This window comes from Lacerta agilis, chromosome 11 (genome assembly GCF_009819535.1).
Source record: "Lacerta agilis isolate rLacAgi1 chromosome 11, rLacAgi1.pri, whole genome shotgun sequence".
Lineage (NCBI taxonomy): Eukaryota > Metazoa > Chordata > Lepidosauria > Squamata > Lacertidae > Lacerta > Lacerta agilis.
In genome coordinates, this window is record NC_046322.1 from 17,307,917 (window position 1) to 17,331,077 (window position 23,161).

Consider the following 23,161-nt stretch of genomic DNA (forward strand, 5'->3'; position numbering starts at 1 on the left):
CTGCCTCCAGGCAAGCAAGAAGAATGACCAGAGTTCATGGAAATATCCCATCCAGATAAAAACACTTAAGGAGGATGCCAACCAGGTGTGTGACTTGGGGAGAGTCCTGAGGTTCATATAGAGAAGCCTGGGTGAGCTGCACTTGGTTCCTGAGGCTGAGGTTCCCCATCTCAGATTCAGAGGAATACAGAGAGAAAAGCCCCTAAACTTGGTAGCAAATGTCAACGTGTGAGGAACTTAATAAGAACATTTATGAAGTGACTTACAGGTTCATCCATAATGCAAGATCGCTGATTTCTGTATTTACTCATGGGTAGTTCTGAGCTTCAGTCAGTGTTCAGGAAGTTGTAATTACGTTTTGCAGCGCAACCTCCCTCCCTCGTAGGAAGTCAGGCTTTGTAATAAAATCAGCACCTCTAGCAGTGAGGGCTTTGGGGCTGTGGAGTTTTGGCACGGCAGGAAGCATTTTCCAAAAAGAGATGTAACATTTTTAAAGCGTGGAGTTTCTATATCTCTCACCTCCCCCCCAAAAAAGTAATTTTCTTTTCATATAGTGAAACCGTGGGCAATATTTTTTATGACAACTTAATTAGACTTTGGCTGAGCCTCTGAGACTAGATGAAATTGCTTTGTAGGCCAGATTTGGCCTTTGGACTGCAAATTAACCACCCCTAGTGTAAAGAATATGTAGATGTAGAGAAGATCAGTCTACATCCCAATCCCAAAGAAGGGCAGTGCCAAAGAATGCTCCAACTACCGCACAATTACGCACATTTGACGTGCTAGCAAGGTTATGCTTAAAATTCTACAAGGTAGGCTTAAGCAGTATGTGGACCGAGAACTCCCAGAAGTGCAAGCTGGATTTCAAAGGGGCAGAGGAACCAGAGACCAAATTGCAAACATGTGCTGGATTATGGAGAAAGCTAGACAGTTCCAGAAAAACATTTACTTCTGCTTCATTGACTACGCAAAAGCTTTTGACTGTGTCGACCACAGCAAACTATGGGAGGTTCTTAAAGAAATGGGAGTGCCTGATCACCTCATCTGTCTCCTGAGAAATCTCTATGTGGGACAAGAAGCTACAGTTAGAACTGGATATGGAACAACTGATTGGTTCAAAATTGGGAAAGGAGTACGACAAGGCTGTATATTGTCTCCCTGCTTATTTAACTTATATGCAGAATTCATCATGCGAAAGGCTGGACTGGATGAATCCCAAGCAGGAATTAAGATTTCCGGAAGGAATATCAACAACCTCAGATATGCTGATGACACAAACTTGATGGCAGAAAGTGAGGAGGAATTATTAAAGAACCTTTTAGTGAGCATGAAAGAGGAGAGCGCAAAATATGGTCTGAAGCTCAACATCAAAAAAACTAAGATCATGGCCACTGGTCCCATCACCTCCTGGCAAATAGAAGGGGAAGAAATGGAGACAGTGAGATATTTTGCTTTCTTGGGTTCCATGATCACTGCAGATGGTGACAGCAGCCACGAAATTAGAAGACGCCTGCTTCTTGGGAGAAAAGCAATGACAAACCTAGACAGCATCTTAAAAAGCAGAGACATCACCTTGCCAACAAAGGTCCATATAGTTAAAGCTATGGTTTTCCCAGTAGTGATGTATGGAAGTGAGAGCTGGACCATAAAGAAGACTGATCACCAAAGAATTGATGCTTTTGAATTATGCTGCTGGAGGAGACTTTTGAGAGTCCCATGGACTGCAAAAAGATCAAACTTATCCATCCTTAATGAAATCAGCCCTGAGTGCTCACTGGAAGGACAGATCCTGAAGCTGAGGCTCCAATACTTTGGCCACCTCATGAGAAGAGAAGACTCCCTGGAAAAGACCCTGATGTTGGGAAAGATGGAGTGCACAAGGAGAAGGGGACGACAGAGGACGAGATGGTTGGACAGTGTTCTTGAAGCTACCAACATGAGTCTGACCAAACTGCGGGAGGCAGAGGAAGACAGGAGTGCCTGGCGTGCTCTGGTCCATGGGGTCACAAAGAGTCTGACACGACTAAACGACTAAACAACAACAACAACCAATGTAAAGATTTGTTGTTGCTGTTGTTGTTATTTAGAAAATTACTGAAATATATTATTTCTTACGTATTGTAGCGGATTAATTATTTAGCACTTCAGTATATAATATGGCATGCTTTATATCCCTTTTCTCAGTCAGGCAGTGCTATGTTCACCTATCCAGGAATAGGCACCATTAAACTCAATAGGGCTTATTTTTGAGTATATACAGATATAACTGGAAAGGGCTGCTGCTCAGTGGTAGAAATCTGCAGAAGGTCACAGGTTCAATCCCTGGCACCTCCCAGGTTGGGCTGAGAATGTTCCCTGTCTGATAACCCAGAGAACAACTGCTTACCAATGTAGACAGCACTGAACTAGGCAGATCTGTTTAAGGCAGCTTTCTAGGTCAGTGTTTTTCAACCTTTTTTGGGCAAAGGCACACTTGTTTCATGAAAAAAATCACGAGGCACACCACCATTAGAAAATGTTTAAAAATTTAACTCTGTGCCTATATTGACTATATATAAAGTAATTCTCTTGAATAGGAATCAAATAAACACAAAGAAAGTATTTTATAATTACTTTATTATGAAATAGTAAGTAAACAGAAATAAGAAAAATTATAAAATACTTTATTCAGTGCGCAACCAGGGCCTGTTTGGCTGAACACAAAGCTGATATTCTGGCTGGAATTTTTCCCACGGCACACCAGGCAACATCTCGCGGCACACTAGTGTGCCGCGGAACAGTGGTTGAAAAACACTGTTCTAGGTTGCTTTTGACTGCACTACAAGTATCTTTCTTTGTTTAAGGTTAGGAGTCTAGTTCACCAACAGTTAGATTGTATCAGTTGTTTGCTGATTGGCTTTTTGGAAATATTTGACCATGGAACTAAGACAGGGCTTGCAAGTGATGCGAGTCTGTTTTGTTACTATTAGAAATGCATGGATTACACTTGTTGGCTACTTTTCTGCTTTCGAAATGTATGATGCTAAAGGAAATGGCAGAAGGGAAGCCTGGGATTTGTAAGCTACTCGGCCTCCTTATTCAGGTTGGGAAACATTTTTCGTTTTATTTTCATTTCGCTTTTAATTTGCATACCGCCTTTCTATATTACTAGACGCAAGACGATTTACATGCTGAAGAAACAACGAAGATCACACACCTTATAACAATCTGATGCAATACAAAAAATGTCATAATAACAACATTACAGTACTTTGAAATAAACACGTTACATCAAATGAAACATTATTCAGTAATTCATTAGAATAAAACAGTACACAATAAAATTAAATATCAGGAAATAATTAAACAAATTCACTCTCAGCAGTTACAACAAATAATTATGAAACTGTAATCAACAAAAATAGCAGCAAGTCACAATGCATAAAATACCACAATGCATACAAAACTGTGTAGAAGGATCAGATTGAGAAACAAAGACACACACATTTATCAGAACAGGAAATTACAGGTGGCTCATTAGCAATAATAATATTGTTAATAATAATAATAATATTTATTATTTGTACCCTGCCCATCTGGCTGGATTTCCCCAGCCACTCTGGGCGGCTTCCAACAAAAATCAGATACAAAAATATCACACATTAAAAACTTCCCTAAACAGGGCTGCCTTCAGGTATTTTCTGAATGTCAGGTAGTTGTTTATCTCCTTGACCTGTGATGGGAGGGCGTTCGACAGGGCGGGCGCCACTACCAAGAAGGCCCTCTGCCTGGTTCCCTGTAGCAAATGACTCTAGGCAGAGCTTTCCAAACCTTTCCTGTTGGTGACACATTTTTTAGACATGTATCATTGCACAACACAGTAATTCAGTTTTACTAGCAAACCAGAGGTTAAACTAACCCCTTTCCAGCCCCGGGAGGAGCACAGGGAGTGGTCGCACAACACACCTGCACACTGCAGCCGACACACTAACGTGTCGCGATACACAGTTTGGAAAGCTCTGCTCTAGTGAGTAAAGGAGTAAGAAGACACCAATTTCCTTTCTGCCTGGCATTTGTTGCATGCAGTGCTGTTTCCATTTTGCTGCTGTTTGGCTTCTTCTGACAAAAACTGCATTATGCATCCTGCTTTCCTTGATGGTAAAATCTTACATAATTGATTGCACAGCTAATTTTGTTACCATTACATTATTCCACACTATTCATTTTAATGTGAAGGAAATGCAATGCAAATTGGTAAAAAATAATCATCATCAGTCACATATTGTTATGTATTGCTTGCAGACTGAACACAGCAGCACCGAATACTGATCCTATTTGCTAGATTAATTTCCATTCTGAACATGGGAGGGATAAGCAAATGCTGGCAATTTCCACAGCTGTTTTCATCAGAATTCTCCAGCATTGCTATTAGTGAACATCCCCTTTATTGTTGTTGTTGTTTGTTTGCAAAGGGGTTGAGACTAGCAGGAAGGACAATGTAGCACCAGAGCCTTTTAAAGCTGGAACTGATTCCAGGGTGGTCTGGTTCCAGTTTGCAGTGGGTATGTTCGAATTTTAATTGCAAAGCCTTGCATTTGAGGTGAGAGACTGCATCTTCCATTAGGACTGCTTCGTATGTGCGATTAACCACTTGATGTTGCAGTAGCCAAGGGAAGAACGTTCATGTGCGAACCAGTCCTAAGAAGTCGGGTCACTCTTTTACCACCAAAGCAGCTCCTTAGCTGCTGCTTCCTCGGTTGAGCTCCCTGTAGCTGCACTCATGTGGAAAAGGGTTTACAGAACTGGAGGCACTGAATGAAGAAATACGTTTTCTGTGATGAATTCATTTCAGTAAAATACTGCTCCGTGGAGCCCCGTATCGCTACTTGCCATGCCTGTGAAGAACTGTTTCTGTCAGCTGGTAATCTTATCTGAGCCCTTTCAGAAACTGGGAGCTTAAAAGATGCATGCACACAACAGACTCCAATGTTATTATTGCCAGAGGCAACTCTTTCTAGATTTGAAAATCCAGTACCAACTAAGTCAGTCATGTACCTCAGAAACATGGTTTACCATGGTCTTTTCCAACCCTTCCCATAAAACAGTTTAAGAGATTAGCCTTTCTAAGGCGCAGTGGGCAGTTAAAGGGATAGACATTGGTGTTGTTCCTCTCCGCCATGTTTTTTGTTTTTTTAAAAAGCAGTGCCCTGTGGGTGGCTAGAGGGTTAAATCTGGATTTGGGACTGAATTCAAATCCCTTTTCAACCACAAAGCTTGTTTGTTGACCTTGGACAGAGAGGATTGCCAATGCAACACCTACGGGTGCCCGGGGGCCCACCACTACTTCCTATGGCATGTGCAGAAGAGCTTAGCAAATACCCCCTCAGAAATTCACAATGCATGACAGACAGTTGGTTCTTCCTGTTCCTTTCCTGTTTGCACTGGTTTGGCATCTCTTACACTGAAATCAGCACCTGCTTCCATATGCCCACATTAAATCTAGCAGAGGGTGGCTGATTGGTTGGGTCCAGAGCTTGGTTATATTATTAAATTGAGCCCATAACAACTTGGGGGGGGGTCAGTTTACCTGTGAGAGCACCTTACCCCATATATGCCCACTTGACCACTTTGATCTGCAAAACTGGCACTGTTACAGGTGCCACATAATACCCCATCCATGTTTATAAGAAATCACTTCTTTAGTGGGGCAGCAACTACATGTTGGAACTCCCTTGCCTACAGACATCCTGCTAAAAACCTTTTTCCTTAGCTAAGTCTACCCAGATATGTGGAGAGTGTTTTTTGTTTATTGCTGATCTTAATCTTTTGTATGTTCTAAGTAGTTGTTTTTATCCACAATTTTATTGCTTCACTCCTTTTGTAAACGGCTTGGAGGTTTTTTTGTTTGTTTTGTTTTTACAGTCAAGCGGTGTATAAATTTCATGAAATGAATACATAAATAATTTCTTTGGATGCCAGGATTGGACACCAACCCTCCCATCTTTGTTCTGAACAGAGGAGAGGCACAAAGAGCTTCACTCTGCCTTCCCAACCATTCTGGGTAGCTTCCAACAAAATATTAAAAATACAATAAAACATCAGACATTAAAAAACTTCCTTAAACAGGGCTGCCTTCAGGTGTCTTCTAAAAGCCAGATAGTTGTTTATTTCCTTGGCATTTGGTAGGAGGGCATTCCACAGGGTAGGGGCCACTACCGAGAAGGCCCTGTGCCTGGTTCCCTGGAACCTCACTTCTTGCAGGGAGGGAACCACCAGAAGGCCCTCGGAGCAGGACCTCAGTGTCTGGGCTGAACGATGGGGGTGGAGATGCTCCTTCAGGTATACCGGTAGGCTTCTTGTGTTATGCCACACACCCAAAGCAGCCATTTTGTATCATGGACCATCGGTCTGACTTGGTATAAGGCACCTTCCTATACTGCTGCTGGTACTACAAAGAGTAGGCATTCTTCCAATGGAAAAAAAGCTCAGCTTATCATAGAATCATAGAGTTGGAAAGGAACGTGAGGGTCATTTAGTCCAACCCCCTGCAATGTAGGAATCTTTTGCCCAACGTGGGGCTTGAACCCACAACCTTGAGATCCAGAGCTCTACCAATTGAGCTAGCCAAGAACAACAACAACAAAACACCTAGACAGACTTGTGGAAACTGCAAACTTTACATATCTCATGAAGATACACAACTTCTGAAATGAGTTTCAAGTTTTAATTACACCCTATGCTGTTTGAACAAGAAAAATAGGCACTTAAAATTGCTAGCACCTGTTTGTGAGAAATCTCCTGCTACCTAATGTGCATTAGGAACATTAGGGAATTCTGTAGATTGGTGAATATTTTCTCAAAATAGAAGAGGCACTGCGAGTGTTGTTTTCAAATTCACGAGGCGATGGCATGCCAAAAACATTACTCTAAGTATCTTCTGGTAAAAAAAAAACAGAGCTAGCTTCAAGCTCCCAAAACACACTGGAGATGTTCTTAGAACTTATACAGCTATATATGATCATTAACTGGAAAAGGTTACAAGTACAGCAGAACTCTGAACTTTAGTAGTGCAACAGAGATAATTTCAAGCCATGGAGTTTAGATATTTGAAGAGATTCTCTGTTGCTGGTTGACTGACCAAACCCAAAGAGACCCACCAACCCAAACTCACTCATGGTTCCTCCTCATCCTAGGAAATATGAAAAGTGAGGTGCCACAGGGTTCTATCTGGGTCTTGTTGTTGTTCAACATCTTTATAAACAATTTGGATAAAGGTATTAAGGAGATGCTCATCTGGTTTGCAGATGACACCAAACTGGGAGGGGTAGCTAATGTCACTTTATACAGAGTCAGGATTCAAGATGACCATAACAGATTAGAGAACTGGACCACGAAATAAATTTCAATAGGGAAAAATGTCACATTCTGCTCTTAGGCAGGAAGAACCAGCTTCACAAATAGAAGATGGGGGACACCTGACATGCCAGTAGTACATGTGAAAAGGATCTGGGGGCTTAGTAGACCACAAGCTTTGCATGAGTCAACAGTGTAATGCAGCGGCAAAAAAAGCTAATGCTATTCTAGGCTGCATCATCAGAAGTATAGTATTCAGATCAAGGAAAGTCATAATACTTCTCTATTCTGTCTTGGTCAGACCACACTTGAAATACTGTGTCCAGGTTCTGGGTGCCACAATTTAAGAAGGACATTGACAAGCTGGAAAGTGTGTAGAGGAGGGCTACCAAGATGGTGAAGGGTCTGGAAGCCAAGCGTTATGAGGAACGGTTGAGGGAGTTGGGTATGTTTAGCCTGGACAAGAGGATACCAAGAAGTGATATGATAGCAATCTTCAAATACCTAAAGGTCTGTCACATGGAAGATGGAGCAAGTTTGTTAGATCCTGCTCCAAACCAATGGATTCAAGTTACAAGAAAGGAGATTCCAACTGAACATCAGGTAGAACTTTATGACGGTAATTGTTGTTCTCAACAGTGGAATGGTCTCCCTGGGGAGGTTGTGGACTCTACTTCATTGAAGGTTTTCAAGCAGAGGTTGGATGACCATCTGTCATGGATGCTTTTGTTGATATTCCTGCATTGCAGGGGGTTGGACTAGATGCTCTTTGGGGTCCTTTCCAACTCCGTGATTCTAGGAATTTGAAGCTTTGACGCGGCTTCATTCGTTAAGCACTCAACTTCCCAACTGTAACCATTAAAACTAGTCACTTTCTGGATATAACATGGAGGTTGCCCAGCCTTACGACATTTCAAGTCTTCCATTTAACAAGCTTTCAAATTATAACAATATGATTAAAGGGGATGGCAGTCATGTAAAAGGTTAAAGCATGTGCTGCCTATTTTCAAATTGCTCATTTCCTAGCTAAGAATGCAATTATGCAATCATGTTTTTTTTTAAAAGTTGGTCTATTACAGCTGTCTGGCTGCCATCAGCTTACTTTGCAGCAGCAGTAGTGTCTGAAAAATCTTTGGGATTTTCTTCTTACTCATTACGGCTGAGTTGTGGTCATTCAAACACACGCAGGAGAAAAGAACATTTCACACACCCTGCTTCATTTTGGATTTCTTGACCTTAATTTCTGCCCCACTCCTCTATTTTGCCTTGAAATTCGTCTCCTCTCCATCTCCATCTCCCTTCCTTCTTTACTTCTATTTTCTACTGTTATTGTTGAAAACTGCTGTGCTGCAGCAGAAGGGTGAGGTGGAAGTTTAACAAGCAAAACAAACAAACAAACAAACTACTGTAGCTGTTCATAGTTTTAGGAAGCCACTTTCCGCACAGATCAAGCAGATTCCATGGAGACACGTTGTACCAAACTTAACCACTGCCAGAAGTGTTGTAATACTGGTATGTGGACCAGTGGGGATATCTTTTTTATTTAAAAATTCCTTCCACGGAACTCTAAATGAGGGTTGGATAACCTTTTTTTCAACCCAAAGTCTCCATTTCCTTGGGCGCAACCTTGGAGGAGGAGGTGATACGCCAGTGATGGGCAGGGCCAGGGTCAGAAAATGGGTGTAACTGTTAACTTTACCTGTGCAATAGGCTAGTTTTTTTTCCTATATACAGTCACACACCTCTCCCTCTCCTTAGAATTGCCAGTTCAGGAGCATCCCAGACCTTGACTTTTCAGAGCCCAAACCTGAGATCTAGGGACAGCCCCTGGTTATGTCAAAGGAGCGTGTCCCCGTGATGCCATTAAGCATGACACTTAAAAAAATGGACCACAGTCTCTGAGAGCATGCCATTCAACTGTAAAATGTAAAGTCTAACAAATGAATAAATGTGTCACGGGTTGGAAATTAAAATAGAAGCCTTACCTAAAGGGATCAAACAACAACAACAACAACAATTACTTGCATACTGCCCTATACCCCTATGTCTCAGGGTGGTTCTCAACATAAAATCACAAAATACATAATAAAAACAAGAACAACCTAATAATCCCCTCCCTGACACATTTTAAAAGGGCAATGGATGTATTAAGTAGTGGGTGGACATAGCAGACGACACTGAGATTTCTCCAAGCAGCTCTTTATTCTTAAGCTGGAACTGAACTGAACACAAACAGCTCAGCCGGCCTGCTTTTATAGGCAACCGGCTGACAACATTTTAACAACAGCAGCCCAGGGTTTCCCGCCTAAATTAACAGACGTGGACCTGAGTGAAAACTACCGGTACATACGCAACACCCCTGGTGGCCTAGGGTGAGAACTTCAATACATAACAGGATGTCAATCAGCCAAAGGCCTGGTTAAAGAGGAACATTTTCGCCTGGCACCTAAAAAAGTGTGTAATGAAGGTGCCAGGGGAACCTTTCATGGTTAGGAAAGGCACTCTTGCCTGCCTGTCAATTCAAGCCCTCCTCTTGGCACCTGGAGGGAAGCAGGCAAAGCTGTAGACTTCTGGCCAGCCATTGCCTGGATCCAGGGACACCTTCCAGCCAGGCAAAAACCATCAAAGAGGGTGCAAAGGAGGGCTGATGAGAGAGATGGCCGGGGGAGATGAAGTGTGGCTGGGGAGGGAGTTCTACCCATGGGGAGTCTCACCCGTGGGTAGTGATGTGAGAATATTCTCTGCTAGAAAATTCTCCGGAGAATATTCTCCACAAACTGTAAATTCTGTGTTGTCTACACAGCTGCTTTAAATGTACACACCTCATTAATCGAGAATATTCTCGAGAATATTCTCCAAAAGATTATTCTCAAGAATTTAACATACTACCCATGGGGAGTCTCAAGGGCCAGAGAGGCGTGCGGGGGGGTCGTCACATTTGTCCTTGGGGTGTGAGGTTTCCAACCTCTAAATTGAAGGACACCCCCCCCCCCGGCCCCATTGGCCTGTGAACAAATTTGGGAAAGTTTGAGGAAGCTCGTACTGCATTTGAGACAGGCGCAGCAATCATGTTTCTCCTTGATCCCCTGCTGCAGATCACTTCCATCTGTATAAGCTCCCTTCCCACAAATTCTCCCATAGCAGTAAACAATCAGGTAAATTATTTAAAAGTCCCAAATGTCATCTCTCTGCTTGCTTTCCCTCCCCATCTCTGAACATATTGTTGCTGATCAATACCGGTGAGTATTTGTATGGTGTTAAGTTTTGTGTTTAGCTGAAGATCAAATGTTTGTGGAAATGACAAGAGCAAACCTGATGGAAGCCTCATCTCACGTTTTCCAAAGTGACCTTTAAGATAACTTCATTTCACCTGGCATTTTTGTTAGAATTGGTTGAAAAGCCCTCTCTTCGCAGCTTTCCACCTCTGTCACAACAGATAAGGTCGGCGATATCATTAGCTTGCAGAAAAATAAAAGTGGTGTTTGTGTACCTATAAAGACCTTTTGCCAAGAAAATTGTTATCTAAGAGGTCTCTATAGAGTGTGCTTTTGGTTCCAAGATGATGGAGGATTATTTGACGATTTTAAGTCCTTTTAAAGAAATGTAAACCTTTCATTTTGGTTTCAGGTCCTGTTAAATCAAAACCTCCAATTTTAGGGATACCGTAAATATTGAAATATTTAAAGAACAGAGGAGACTAGCCTTGACTCTTTAGTTACTTGGTATCCATATCAATCTGCTCAGACTCTAAGATGAGCATATGAGGTGGTGGTCAATATGAGGAAGGTGGGGCCTTTTCTGTGGTGGCTCCTTGCATGTGGAATTCTCCCTGAGGTGCATCTCGCTCCATCTCTTTATAGTTTTAGGCAGCTAGTTAAGATTTGTTTGCTCCTGGCCACCCTTTGAAGGCACAGAAACCCGATGTTCTCAATAATTGTTCTTTACTGATGTGTTTTTAAGGATTGTGGCTTTTCTATAATCTGTATTCCTGCTGTAAACTGCATGGAAATAAAATCCCCACCTTCTACAGCCATCAGTCCCACTGCGTATGGGCGATTTGCGTGATCTGTGTGATACTGTGCTGATTTTCATAAAAGGAATAATAATGTTGTTGTTTTAAAAAAGACACTCATAGAACATACAGGAGGAAACACTAACATAACAAAGTGTGCAAGTTCTGTAATAGAAATAATAATGAACTGGGAATTTGGGGAAATAGTTCAGGTTATACTGAAATACTGGAGTAGCTGTATCAGTGGCTAGGGCAACCCAGTCAGATGAGCAGGGAATAAATAATAAAAATATTATTATCATTTATAGGAGGTTAGAGCATCCAACCAGAGCCACACATGAAGCCTTGCAATATGTGTTTGCATATGCTATATAAGGATAGTAGCTTTCGGTGAAATTGTCACTATGCAATTACCAAGTGAAGACTTTGAATTTTGAATTTCATAAAGAAAGCTAGCATCTGCCAGCCTTGCCCAATATTTGCAGTTGACACCTATTCATTGTTCCTAATGAACTGATGCAATAGAAGATTTTCCACCCAAAAAATTACGCACTGGAATTTTTTTCCACTTTGCCATCGCTGGGGAGGGATACTGTTGGTTGCTGTGCTATTAAGCTTGATGCGACAATGGTCTTAATTGGTATAAGGCAGCTTCCTTTGTCTTGGAACATTAGTTCCCAGTATTTTAACTTGGTATTACAACTATACATTTTCACCCACCAAATGTACAAGGACATGCCTCCTAACCCTGGCATGCTGTTGCTATGTTGGAAGAAGAGGCTGCTGATAGTACTGTCAACATTTGTACTTTCAGATTGGTCCAAGAGAGATACATTTTAAAATAAAGTAAGTAAAACATGCCCGTACCTGTGACCTGCTAGTCACCTGTGGCGAGCAAGAATTGTACCCTGGCAATCAGGCAGAGAACCGTTTGTGTATCGGAAAACAGCAATCAAATAATGGGGATTAGTTTGAGGTCTGATCAATTTACTTCATTGCTGAAGTTACTTTGATGAGAACTGTCCATGTGCTGGATAGATTCCCTGCCTTAAACCTTTTTTTACAAAAAATATTATTAGCTGCTAAAATCGGACTAATCCGGCACAGCAGTAATTTCAGCAATCGTGGAGGGGTCAAAATGGTCAAATTGATAGATGAGGTTTACCACAGAAGCAGATCTAATCTGTTGCTGAACCGAGAGAACATTGGACTCATTCATTTTATACCAGAAGCACACATTGGATTGGATAGCTGTCCCCTGATCCCACTTGTTATGTGAAGGGAAGTAGGCCTACACACACATCTGTGCAGGGGTGGGAAGTCTGAAAAGAGCCTACGCAGGTAGACTAAGCTTCTGCAATCGACCTGAAAGGTGAGGGTGGGACACCCATTAAAAAGCCACCCAGTTTCGCTCCAAGCATTTTGGATGCCATATGTGTAGACTGTATGCTCCGTGCACAGGTATATCAAATGGGTGAGCAGGACAGGCATATTATTATTATTATTATTATTATTATTATTATTATTATTATTATATTAATTTATAATGCTTGCTCTCTCTCTATATGTATATACACACAATAATCTTAATATACCACGTCTTGGTTCCTAAGCAGTGTACAATATGGATAGAGCACACATCTCAAAAGCAGTTCAAATGAACCGGAACATCATAAAAAGATTCCAGTATGATGGGCAGGAGCATCCAATCCAACCTATGATTATATAAAGATCGGAATCTCTCTTGATAATATAAATCTTTTTGATTGATTTTTTTTAAAAAAGTATTACCGGTAGTATCTGTTCTCCTTTTACTCGCCTAATATAGACATGTGTGTTGACTAGCAATGGTTTTAATGGGCGACTAATGTTTGAGTGTTTTATTTCCAAGGCAGGAAAATAAATAAATGTGTAAGTAGATGGAACTTGTGATATGAACAGCTTTAAGCTTTCTTCTATCCGGAAAAATAACTGGACAAGCTCTACTGATTCTTTGCTAGCTGAGGAAGTGTGTGTGTGTTGCATAATCTCTCCCTCACCCCCAATATTCATTATTTCTTTGATGGTCTTGCCAAGGATAACCAGCAATTAACCAGGAAGGTCTGTTAGCTTCAGCAACAAAGGGGTCCTATGATAAAAATCTTAAAAAGATCTATGGCAATGATGAAATGAGCACCCATGGCAAACCTATCAGACTGGAAAAAACCCCTGAAGAGTAACTTGAAACACTGGGCAAGCTACTCCTATAATTGCAGTTGATGTGCATCAGGGATAGCCAATCTGGCGCCCTTCAGATGTTAAGATTACAGCTCCCATAGCCACTGACCATTGGCTAAGTTGGCAGCGACTGATGGGATCTGGAGTCCAACAAAATCTGAAGGGCACCATGTTGGTTAAGCCTGATGTACAGGATAGAGTGGCAACATTCTGGAAACATGATGGGATATGTAGATGTCTGAGTTTGAACAATCTATCTCTCTTCCCAGGGTTTTGTAGCTCTGTGAAAGGAATAGGAGCCTCCTAACATCTCTCAGTATCCTTGACAAACTGCAGCTTGGAGGGAGCTGTGGCTGCTTAAAGTGGTATCATAAGGCTTTAAATGTATGGTGTGGACGTGGTCTTTGGCTGTGTACAGATTACCGGCTTGAAACGCAGTGAGGTCGCTTTTTCACGCTGCATTTCAAGTTGAATTGGCTTGTCACTGTGTGCATCGGAGTGGTATTCAGATATCGTGCTCAAGTTGGATTGCAGCTGGCTTGGGGTGTGTGTGTGTGAGTGTGTGTGTGTGTGTGTGTGTGGGAATGCATCAAAACGCAGCATTTCTCCAGAGACTACAGGATAGCTCTGTGTCTCTGGGTATCTCCATGTGTTCACAGATTCAAAAACAAACAGTGGGAGCAGAGGACTGGAGCCAGAGTAACTTGCAATGTGTACACAGCTTTAGGATTACTAGGAAAGTGCCAACTCTTCACCATATGGTTCTAAAACGAGAGCTGAGCATTTTAGAATTCTAAGTACAGTTAGCAGAATAACTCAAATATGGCTCGGGGATATTGGATGGATTCAGTTCATGTGATCACTTTGCATCCACTGTGAGATAATTATGATTCAATCAAATCTCAAAACTTCATGTAAGCTAAATAGATATCACAGCAAGTTCGTTATGTCTTCAGGCTTCTGTGCGTAAGAAAAGGTAATACATATCTACCCACTGAGTGAGTCCAATACTGTATGGTCCTTAGGCAAGGACGATTATTAAATGTAGGGGCCAGATTGAGACTACCAACTCAGCTGTCCTAGACGCATGATTCTGCTCTGCTTGTCTTTTTCCATTGACACGTCTCACATGGTGGTTTGGGGGTGTGCATGAAAATAAAGCCCAGTTCAGGGTGTTGTCTACTGCACCTCTTGGGTAAGCTGTTAAAATCTGAAACTTCCAGTATAAAGAAGCAGCACCGCTGTACAAGTCTAGGAACACAGGAAGCAGCTTTATGCTGAGTCCATCTAGTTCAGTATTATCTACATGGAGTGGCGGTGTCTCTCTGGTGTTTAAGAAAGGACATTCCCAGCCCCTTCTTGGAGATCCTTTGGATTGAACCTGGGACCTTCTACATGCAGAGCAGATGATCCACCACCAAGCTTTGACCTAGTTTGAAAGCTACTGCTCTACCCCTGAGCTACAGTCCAGTCTATCCCATTGATTTTAGTGGTCCTCCAAGGTAGGTTTAAGGATGCAATCTGCCATATCTGCAGCTCCACAGGTTGCAACATGAAGGATGGAGTGGGATGGTTCTTCTTGGGGGTGTTTTTATTTTTTATTTTTTTTGGCTACAGTAGCTCTCAGACTGGTGCAACAACAGGCCTAGATCAGGCTCCTTGCCAGAATCCAGCAACTAACCTCTCACAACTCCCCCCCTCCCAAATGCCCCGTTTGGGTAGTTTACAGTAGCTTTCACCCATCCACAGCTTGGGCAGGTGCATCAAGGAGTTCCAGGGTGGCTAAGACCTTACACTGGCACAGCAGGGCAAGGCTGGATGGAGCAGCATTGCCACCTTGTCGAAATGCCCCCCCCCCAGTACAGCACTTCTGGGGTCTGGGTTTCTCTGCCCTGCATCTTTAAAAAGAAGTTTCAGGAGGGCTTTCCTAAAAATAGAGGAGATTCAGCTGTTCTCTCTCCCCCCCCCATGCACTTTTTGTCCTCACTATGCAAATAATATTTTTATATCCTGCAGCTTCTTGTGCTTTGCCATTTCTTTGCCACAGATAGGCTGGGGCCACCTCTGGATATAACCCTGGATTCGCTGAACTGCACGGCATTTAGTATACAATGGAGAATGCCTCGGCAGCATGCAAGTTCCATCACCGGGTATACTGTGAGTACCTTTCTATTTTGGCTATGCAAGGAGGTATTCCTATGTCCAGTGTCTCCAGGGCCAGATTTAGGTTTGATGAGGCCCTAAACTACTGAAGGTAATGGGGCCCTTTATATGTCCAGCTGTCCTTTGTCAACAACAAATTGTCGCTGTTTTTTGTGTTGAATATATGCTATATGGTAATTTATGGACCTAGTATCTAAAGCCATTTGCACATAACAAAATATGTACATCATAGGAGCCTACACAACACAAAACACTGTTGCTGTATGTAGGTTTTATTTTATTTGTTTTTTATCTTATATCTTGGAAATGTACATTCAGTTTTTTTGCCCTTTAAATTTTTTGGGGCCCCCAAGAGATTGGGGCCCTAAGCTATAGCTTGTTTAGCTTATATGTAAATGCGGCACTGAGTGTCTCAACACCTTGTGGTGTCATGTTTATGTGAATACAAAATTCTAAATACCAGTGATACACATTCAGGGAGGAATTCAGCGTCATGCTCTTGTGATCATTCTTTTGGCACAAGTTGCATATATACCTTGAACTCTGGGCTTGTTGTGGGTGTGCAGCCAGCTTTTTTTAGCTGAATGAGCCCAGAACCAACCCCTTGTTCCTCTTTCCAATAAAAGCTGGCTGTGCTGAGTTCTGATTGGTTGAACCTTGTGACCAATCAGAATACCTCTTCTGTGCAGACTGCAGATTGGCTGGCACTCAGAGGAATCACAAAGCTCCTTTCCTCGCCAGAGCAATGTTTCCAGTTTGGCCAGTGATCAAGGACAGTAGGAACTGTATTCCAACAACATCTGGAAGGCTGTAGGCTCTCCACCCCTCATTTAAACTATAAGAGGAAAAAACAGAGTTCTGTTCCTTGCAGAATTTGGTACTCCAATTGAAGAACTGACTCTGTGCAAATTTTTAAATAATTATGATATCATGGGCACGATGATATTCCTAAAGCGCTCTCTAATAAATAAGAAACAAGACAAACCCCGCACTCCAGGCTTGCAATAAACATATGGAAAGGACACACAGGCAAGGTCATGTGTGATTTTGTGTAGGGCTGCCACCTCCAGTTCTGCCTAAAGATCCTGTCACTTTAAAATCTGTAGGGCTAAGAAAAAGCCCAGCAGGTCTGAGTTTCTTTGCTGCTGTATATGCAGCCGAAGTCTTTGGTGGTCCAGCTGTCCAAACTCTCCTGTGCATGTTTAAGCTGGGTTGGATTTCAAGCAGATGGGACATAGTACACATCAGGCAGCATTAATCTGAAAATCTAAGGGCAGGGGAATCCAAAACTACCATACATTTTGCCTTTCAAAGGATTATGGTGCAGTAGTCTAGTAAAGGGTGTGAGAACCCTGATCTTGTTTTGTTAAGTATGGTTTGGTTTCCTGTTTGCTTTCATATTTTGTCTGTCTAATAGTGTAATAAACAAAATTTACACAAAAAATGTGTAAATACTGAGCCAGGCAACCACACTCCTCAGTATCTTTAGGCTTAGGTATCCCCCTTTTCCCTCTGACCCTTTCAAAACTAGCACTTCCCCTATATTTTGATGAAATGAGAGAGTTAATCCTTCCCTCTCCCACCTGCAAATTTCCCCCCCGGAAAGGGCCTGAATGACTCTGGGGTTGCGGCACTCATCTCGCTTTACTGGTCGAGGGAGCCGGCATTTGTTTGCAGACAATTTTTCCGGGTCATGTGGCCAGCATGACTAAGCCGCTTCTGGTGAAACAAGAACAGCACATGGAAACGCCATTTACCTTCCTGCTGGAGTGGTACCTATTTATTTACTTGCACTTTGAGGTGCTTTCAAACTGCTAGGTTGGCAGGAGCAGGGACCGAGCAATGGGAGCTCACTCCGTCATGGGGATTTGAACTGCTGACCTTCCGATCGGCAAGCCCTAGGCTCAGTGGTTTAGACCACAGCCCCACCCACGTTGCTGTGATATAAACCCAAACCCGTGCTATCTTTCTAGAAAAACTGTGTTGGAGCTCACCATGAACTTCTCGCCTGCTCTCTTAGGATGGCAGTGGTACCCACCTGAGAGGTGCCAGAGCTGAGCTCCTGTGAGCACCAGCTGGGAAAAAACCCTGACCCAAATCCTACCAACAATCATATCTTTAAGGTAGAATGACCATGCACCAAACAGGACTGGATTCCTGTACCTTTAACACTGGAGAAGAAGCAGAAATTTTGGGAAGCACATCTTTTCTCATTTGCATATGACGAGAGGCGCTTGCTACACTCAGTTTCAGCTTCTATGCAACCATCCAAGCTAAAGGAAGTCCTCTTTTTCTTTTGTTTTTCTTTGCACTTGGGGAGAGGGAGACGTTCCTTGGCCTGCGGGCCACATTCCCTCTTGACCAAGCCCCTTTTGGGGCGGGGCACATGCGAGTGGAGGGCGTGGTCAAGACAAATGTGCCCATGGCCACATACACGCATACTCACTTACTACAGTTCCCATAAATATGAATGCATGCATTTGCTGGAGGTGAGTGATTTTTATGGAGATTGCAGCTGGGGTTAACCCACTCCACTCTTCCACTGCTCTCGCACAAAGAAGAGTACCCCACCCCAATTGGACACGTGTGTGGGGGGGTACTCCTCCTGTCAGAGCCAACAGAAGGCTCCTTTCAAGCCTAATTGCCTTGGGGGTAAAAACTGAGTAGGGGAGGAATGGCCCTGGAAACAGACCTACAGAATTAGGCTTGGGGGCATGGGGCGGGGGGGGGGGAGACTTCTTGGCTACATTTTCAAGTTGAAGTGGGGCAGGAGCAGAGAGAGGAGTAGATGCTACTGAGTGCACAGTCAGGTAGGGGCCACATCCAGCCATTCTAGGCCCCTGAGTGGTTATAGGATTGCAGCCTAAATGTGTTTTGCATGTGTTTGGAAGGTTTGTGTCTGCATGTTATGTGCACATGTCGATGCCTGCTGGAGTGTGGATCATTTCGGTTGCTGCCACTGAGAATGTCGATATTGCTTATACTCGCAATGCATCATTTCACTGTCATTCTTATTAGTTTACCTAACCTAACCAATGTATTTTAAAGGTCTATTACACCGAGTTCAAGGCAGAGAAACCAATTAAACAGCAGTCCCATGATGTGCCTCTTAGCCTGGACATGCTCAGTATGGTGAGTATTTGATTTTAAGCATATGTGAATGCTTGGGGGTTCTTGTAGGTCAGTTTATCTGATCAATGGAATTTTATCAACACATGGGCTCTGCTTAGATAAATAAAGTATGGAGCAGTGTTTCTCAAACTTGGGTCCCCAGCAGTTGCTGGACTACAACACCCATCATCCCTAGCCAGCAGGACCCGTAGTGAGGGATGATGGGAGTTGTAGTCCAAAACATCTGGAACAATACCATTTTGTTCCCGTAGACTTGCTGCTACCACTCCACAAGGAAACAAGCCAATGTTTGGCCCTGCTGTGATATCAAAAACTTCCAAAGGAAGAGAGGGGAACCTGCCCCGTTGTATATCGGCCGGGGGGGGGGGCTGTGTGGAGAGAGTCTCCTCCTTTAAATTCCTGGGAGTTTACCTTGGTGAGGACCTCACTTGGAAAATCAACATAACTCAGGTGGTCAGAAAGGCCCAACAGAGACTCCATTTCCTTAATTGATGAACAACTGATGAACTCCTTTTACTGGTCCACAATAGAAAGTGTCCTTTCATATTGTATCACAGTGTGGTATGCTGGCCTGACAGCCACGGACAGAAAGTCTCTACAGAGGGTGGTGAATACAGCACATGATATCATGGGCTGTCCCTTGAGTCCGCTAGATGACATCGCAAGGGATCGTTGCCTTAGGAGAGCGAGAAAAATTCTCAGGAATGCCTCACACCCCGGCCATCACCTCTTTAATCACCTCTTTAATCACCTCGGGCAGGAGATATAGAAGTATAAACAGCCGTACCAACAGGCTAAAATATAGCTTCTGTCCGTGGGCTGTTAGGCTGTTGAACGAAACATAACATAGCAAAATTGACTTGTGAGGTGGTGTGTTGTTCAATAAGAGATTGAGTATTGGGGGGGGGGAGGGAGACTTGTTTAATTTCATTGTACACACGTTGTACAATGACAATAAAGGTATTATTATTATTATTATTATTAGGTTTCTCCCCAAACAAACCAAGAGTGGTGACCAAAGTTTCTTCTTGGCTTAGTACTCTTGCTTTTTTCAGGGAAACGAAATCACAAGCCCAGCAAGAGAGATGTCTCCGTGACACTATGCAGCAGGGCTACATAGAGAACTTTTAAACAGCATACACAAGCACTCCACTTGTTCACTTAAATCATGGTTTAATGTGCCAGGTAAAGTAGGTTTGTTTGCCACTCTAGCCTGTTTCTGTCTCTGTGACAGTACCTGCAAAGTTAGGGTGACCAAGTGCAAAACAGGGTGCCTGCATCTTTTAATAGATGTGCAAAACGGCATATTCTAGCTCGCATGACAAGCAATACTTGCTGAATTTCCCTTATCGTGCACAACTCTCGAATGTACTGGTGTCTTGTCCTTTTTTGCAGCTGACCACCCTGTTCAAGGTAGAGTTGTCATCTGCATCTGCATCATCTTATGACATTAGTTGTTGCATAATATGCAGAAATCCAACAGGTTTCTCTCTCTGCATCCCTCTCTGTTTTGTGAGGAGCTGCACCTATTGCATCTCTCAGTGCCATGCAACTGTTAAAAAGTCCCAGCAGCCTCTCAGAAAACAGACTTGACGTTAATAGGCCTAATTGTGTGTTCTATAAGAAAACCAACGTATGACTTTACAATCATCTTCCATTTTTGTTTTTCTAAAAAATAAAAATAGTTTCAGATATTGTAATCCAGGGAACATGGCTGTCTAAATTAAAAACATGTGGTGGCCTTGTTACAAATTGACTTTAAGTATGGCATTTTAATTAAGGAGACATCTGCATGCGTGTGGAAAAATATACAAGTAAGTGAACAGCTCTGTTGGTCCTTCCCAGTGAACTGTGCCATGTGGGACCGATCAGAGCTCTTCCATGCACAAATGTCTGGCTAGGGTGTGCTCAGACCCGTTTTTATGCAGCAGGAATGAAACGGTAAGTGGGTGAACAAAAGCAAGCTATAAACTGCAATCCTGCTTGCTTTGTGTGCTAACAGGACTTGATCCTTGTGGGTGGAATTTTAAAATAGCAGACACTGATGCTCCTGTTTGCTAGTGTGTAATTCCTGGCTTATAAGTTTATTATTTGAAGAAAAATTCTCACACCCCTAAAAGTAGTGATGCCTTTAAAAGAGGATTAGACAAATTCATTCAGGGTAAGTTTGTGTTCTGCCTCAGCTGTCAGAGGCAGTATGTCCCCGAATACCATTTGCTGAGAACCACAAGTGAGAAGAGTGTTGTTGCAGTTAGGTATGGTTTTGGGACTTCCCATAGGCATCTGGCTGGCCGCAATGAGAACAGGATTCTGGGCTAGGTGCCTTATTCTTAGAGACATACAAAAAAAGTATCAGGTGTTACAATGATTATAATACAACAAAACCAAAACACCGAACCGGCTAGTAGATATAAGGAACAATTTTACTCAATTAAACACACTAAAATAAACACACAAAAGTGCAGCGTGCATGTCCAAGCCTGGAGATACTTATGAACAAATAGTAAACTAGTGGCACAATTCTGCCAATAATGATAGTGTCAGGAAACCCCCCTCCCCACGACAGGTAGCATCCCGGGAGAGCTTGCAGTACAGGGAACCATCCCCTTTGTTCACCAGTTCGTCATCCCCCTCCTCAGGAGGAAGCAACCATTCCTCCAGTGGGTTAGAGGCAGGAGGTCGGCGCAGGGGCTTTGAAGAGATCGCAGAGCCTGAGCACCAAGGGGGAAGCGGGGAACAGGGACAGTTTCCCGCGCTCCAGACAGGAAAGACGTGGAAGGGGGAGGCGGGGGTTCAGGATCCCGCGCCTCTTTTGCTGGACCAAGAACCGGAAGGGTTCATTCCCGGACTCTGCAGAGGGATGAGATGGATGTTTGAACTTTTGCTCCACTGTAAATATCTGCACAATAAAGAACTTAGCTTTTAGAAGTTCTGCGTTCGGCTGATTTCTCATGAGCAACCACTGAACGTCCTAACAGATAGTGTCCTAGCATAGTGCAAATATGCAAAAAGTGCTGGAGATAGTTCTCAACTGGATGCGCAAAGTCATATAAGAGGGAACGGTCGCAAGGCAGGCTTCCAGACATGGTCATCTGTGGTGGTGGTCGCAGACAGGCACCTCCTCACCGTCCTGCGGTGAAAATGGATAAGAAGACCTGAATTCCGGATACAATAAAATTATAAGTTCTTCACAGGCACAGCATCATGTTGAACATATAGTACTATGAACTGAAGAAGCTCTAGCGAAACCTGATTAACATCCGGATTTCAGGTCTTCTCATCCATCACCACGTATGACCAAGTAACGTGTACGGAAAATGCATTTTCTAGGGTAAATATAAATGCATATGTTTTTGAAAATAGCATATAACATGTCTTACATTAGGGAATGTTGCTTTGGAAAAACGTGAGTATGTTTAATCCGATATGTTTATTTAATTATGGTGCTTCATTAAGAAGTTCTTTTTCTTTTCCTTCTACCAGGGTCAAATGGATGGGCAAGCCATTTTTGTAAGTATTATATTTTTGGAGATTTTTTTTTTTTAAGACACACAAACTCACTGGCGAAAAAACTCAGTGAAGTTCCCTTGTGCAAGACTTTCCATGGGCTGCAAGCTAGAATTAATAGTGTGAATGAGAAGCTATCCCTGCTCAAAGACTGTTTTCTACATAGCAATTAAAGCTGCTGGAGCCATTTAGTTACGGGACTAAAATGTCATAGTGCAGGTATTCAAATGCTATATATGCACTCCTAGGACTAATGCATTTCTGGGCAAAGTGGCCAATTTCTGCTTACCTTTTCCAAACTCAGGCACAGCATTTATGCTCAGTATTCTCCAACTCTGGTAAATGACTAGCAGGCAAGATAGAACACCTCTGCTATTCTCCCTTCTTCCTCCCCCAGGAGAGATGGATGGTTGTTGCTGGTGAAAAAAAACAAGTGATCTTTCAGTAGCTCGAACATGTGTGCCCGAGAGCTTGGACTTTGGAGTCCAAATCCTGACTTTAGCCCCTTTCTTTTCTCCCCACCCCTCATTGACCTGGGGGTGAAAATGAAGAAGCCATGGCAAAGGTCTTCATGTGAATCTTTCTGACAAATGCGAAGAGAGGGAGTTAAAAGAAGAAGGGGGGTGGAGAGGAAAACACAACGAGACTTGGCAGACAAATCATTAGTTTTCTGCACCTGGAAATACAATTTCAAGCTGTTCTGAAGTTTTCCATAATTTTCCATGTTGTGTGAGTAAGGTTTTAGGTATCTGCAAACAAGAGGGGCAGGGAAGGAAGAGCACTGGAAAAGTTTGCAGA

At 42.8% G+C, this 23,161-nt stretch overlaps 1 protein-coding gene across 2 annotated transcripts in view; it reads left to right on the forward strand.

Annotated features, from left to right (window-relative positions):
- EGFLAM (EGF like, fibronectin type III and laminin G domains) overlaps positions 1-23,161 on the forward strand; it is a 100,341-nt gene that overhangs the window by 16,375 nt on the left and 60,805 nt on the right. For both annotated transcript variants that reach the window (XM_033164270.1, XM_033164271.1), the window contains exons 2-4: positions 15,609-15,718; positions 18,773-18,856; positions 22,340-22,366. In XM_033164270.1, coding sequence (XP_033020161.1) covers positions 15,609-15,718; positions 18,773-18,856; positions 22,340-22,366 — 221 coding nt within the window. The remainder of the gene's footprint in view (positions 1-15,608; positions 15,719-18,772; positions 18,857-22,339; positions 22,367-23,161) is intronic.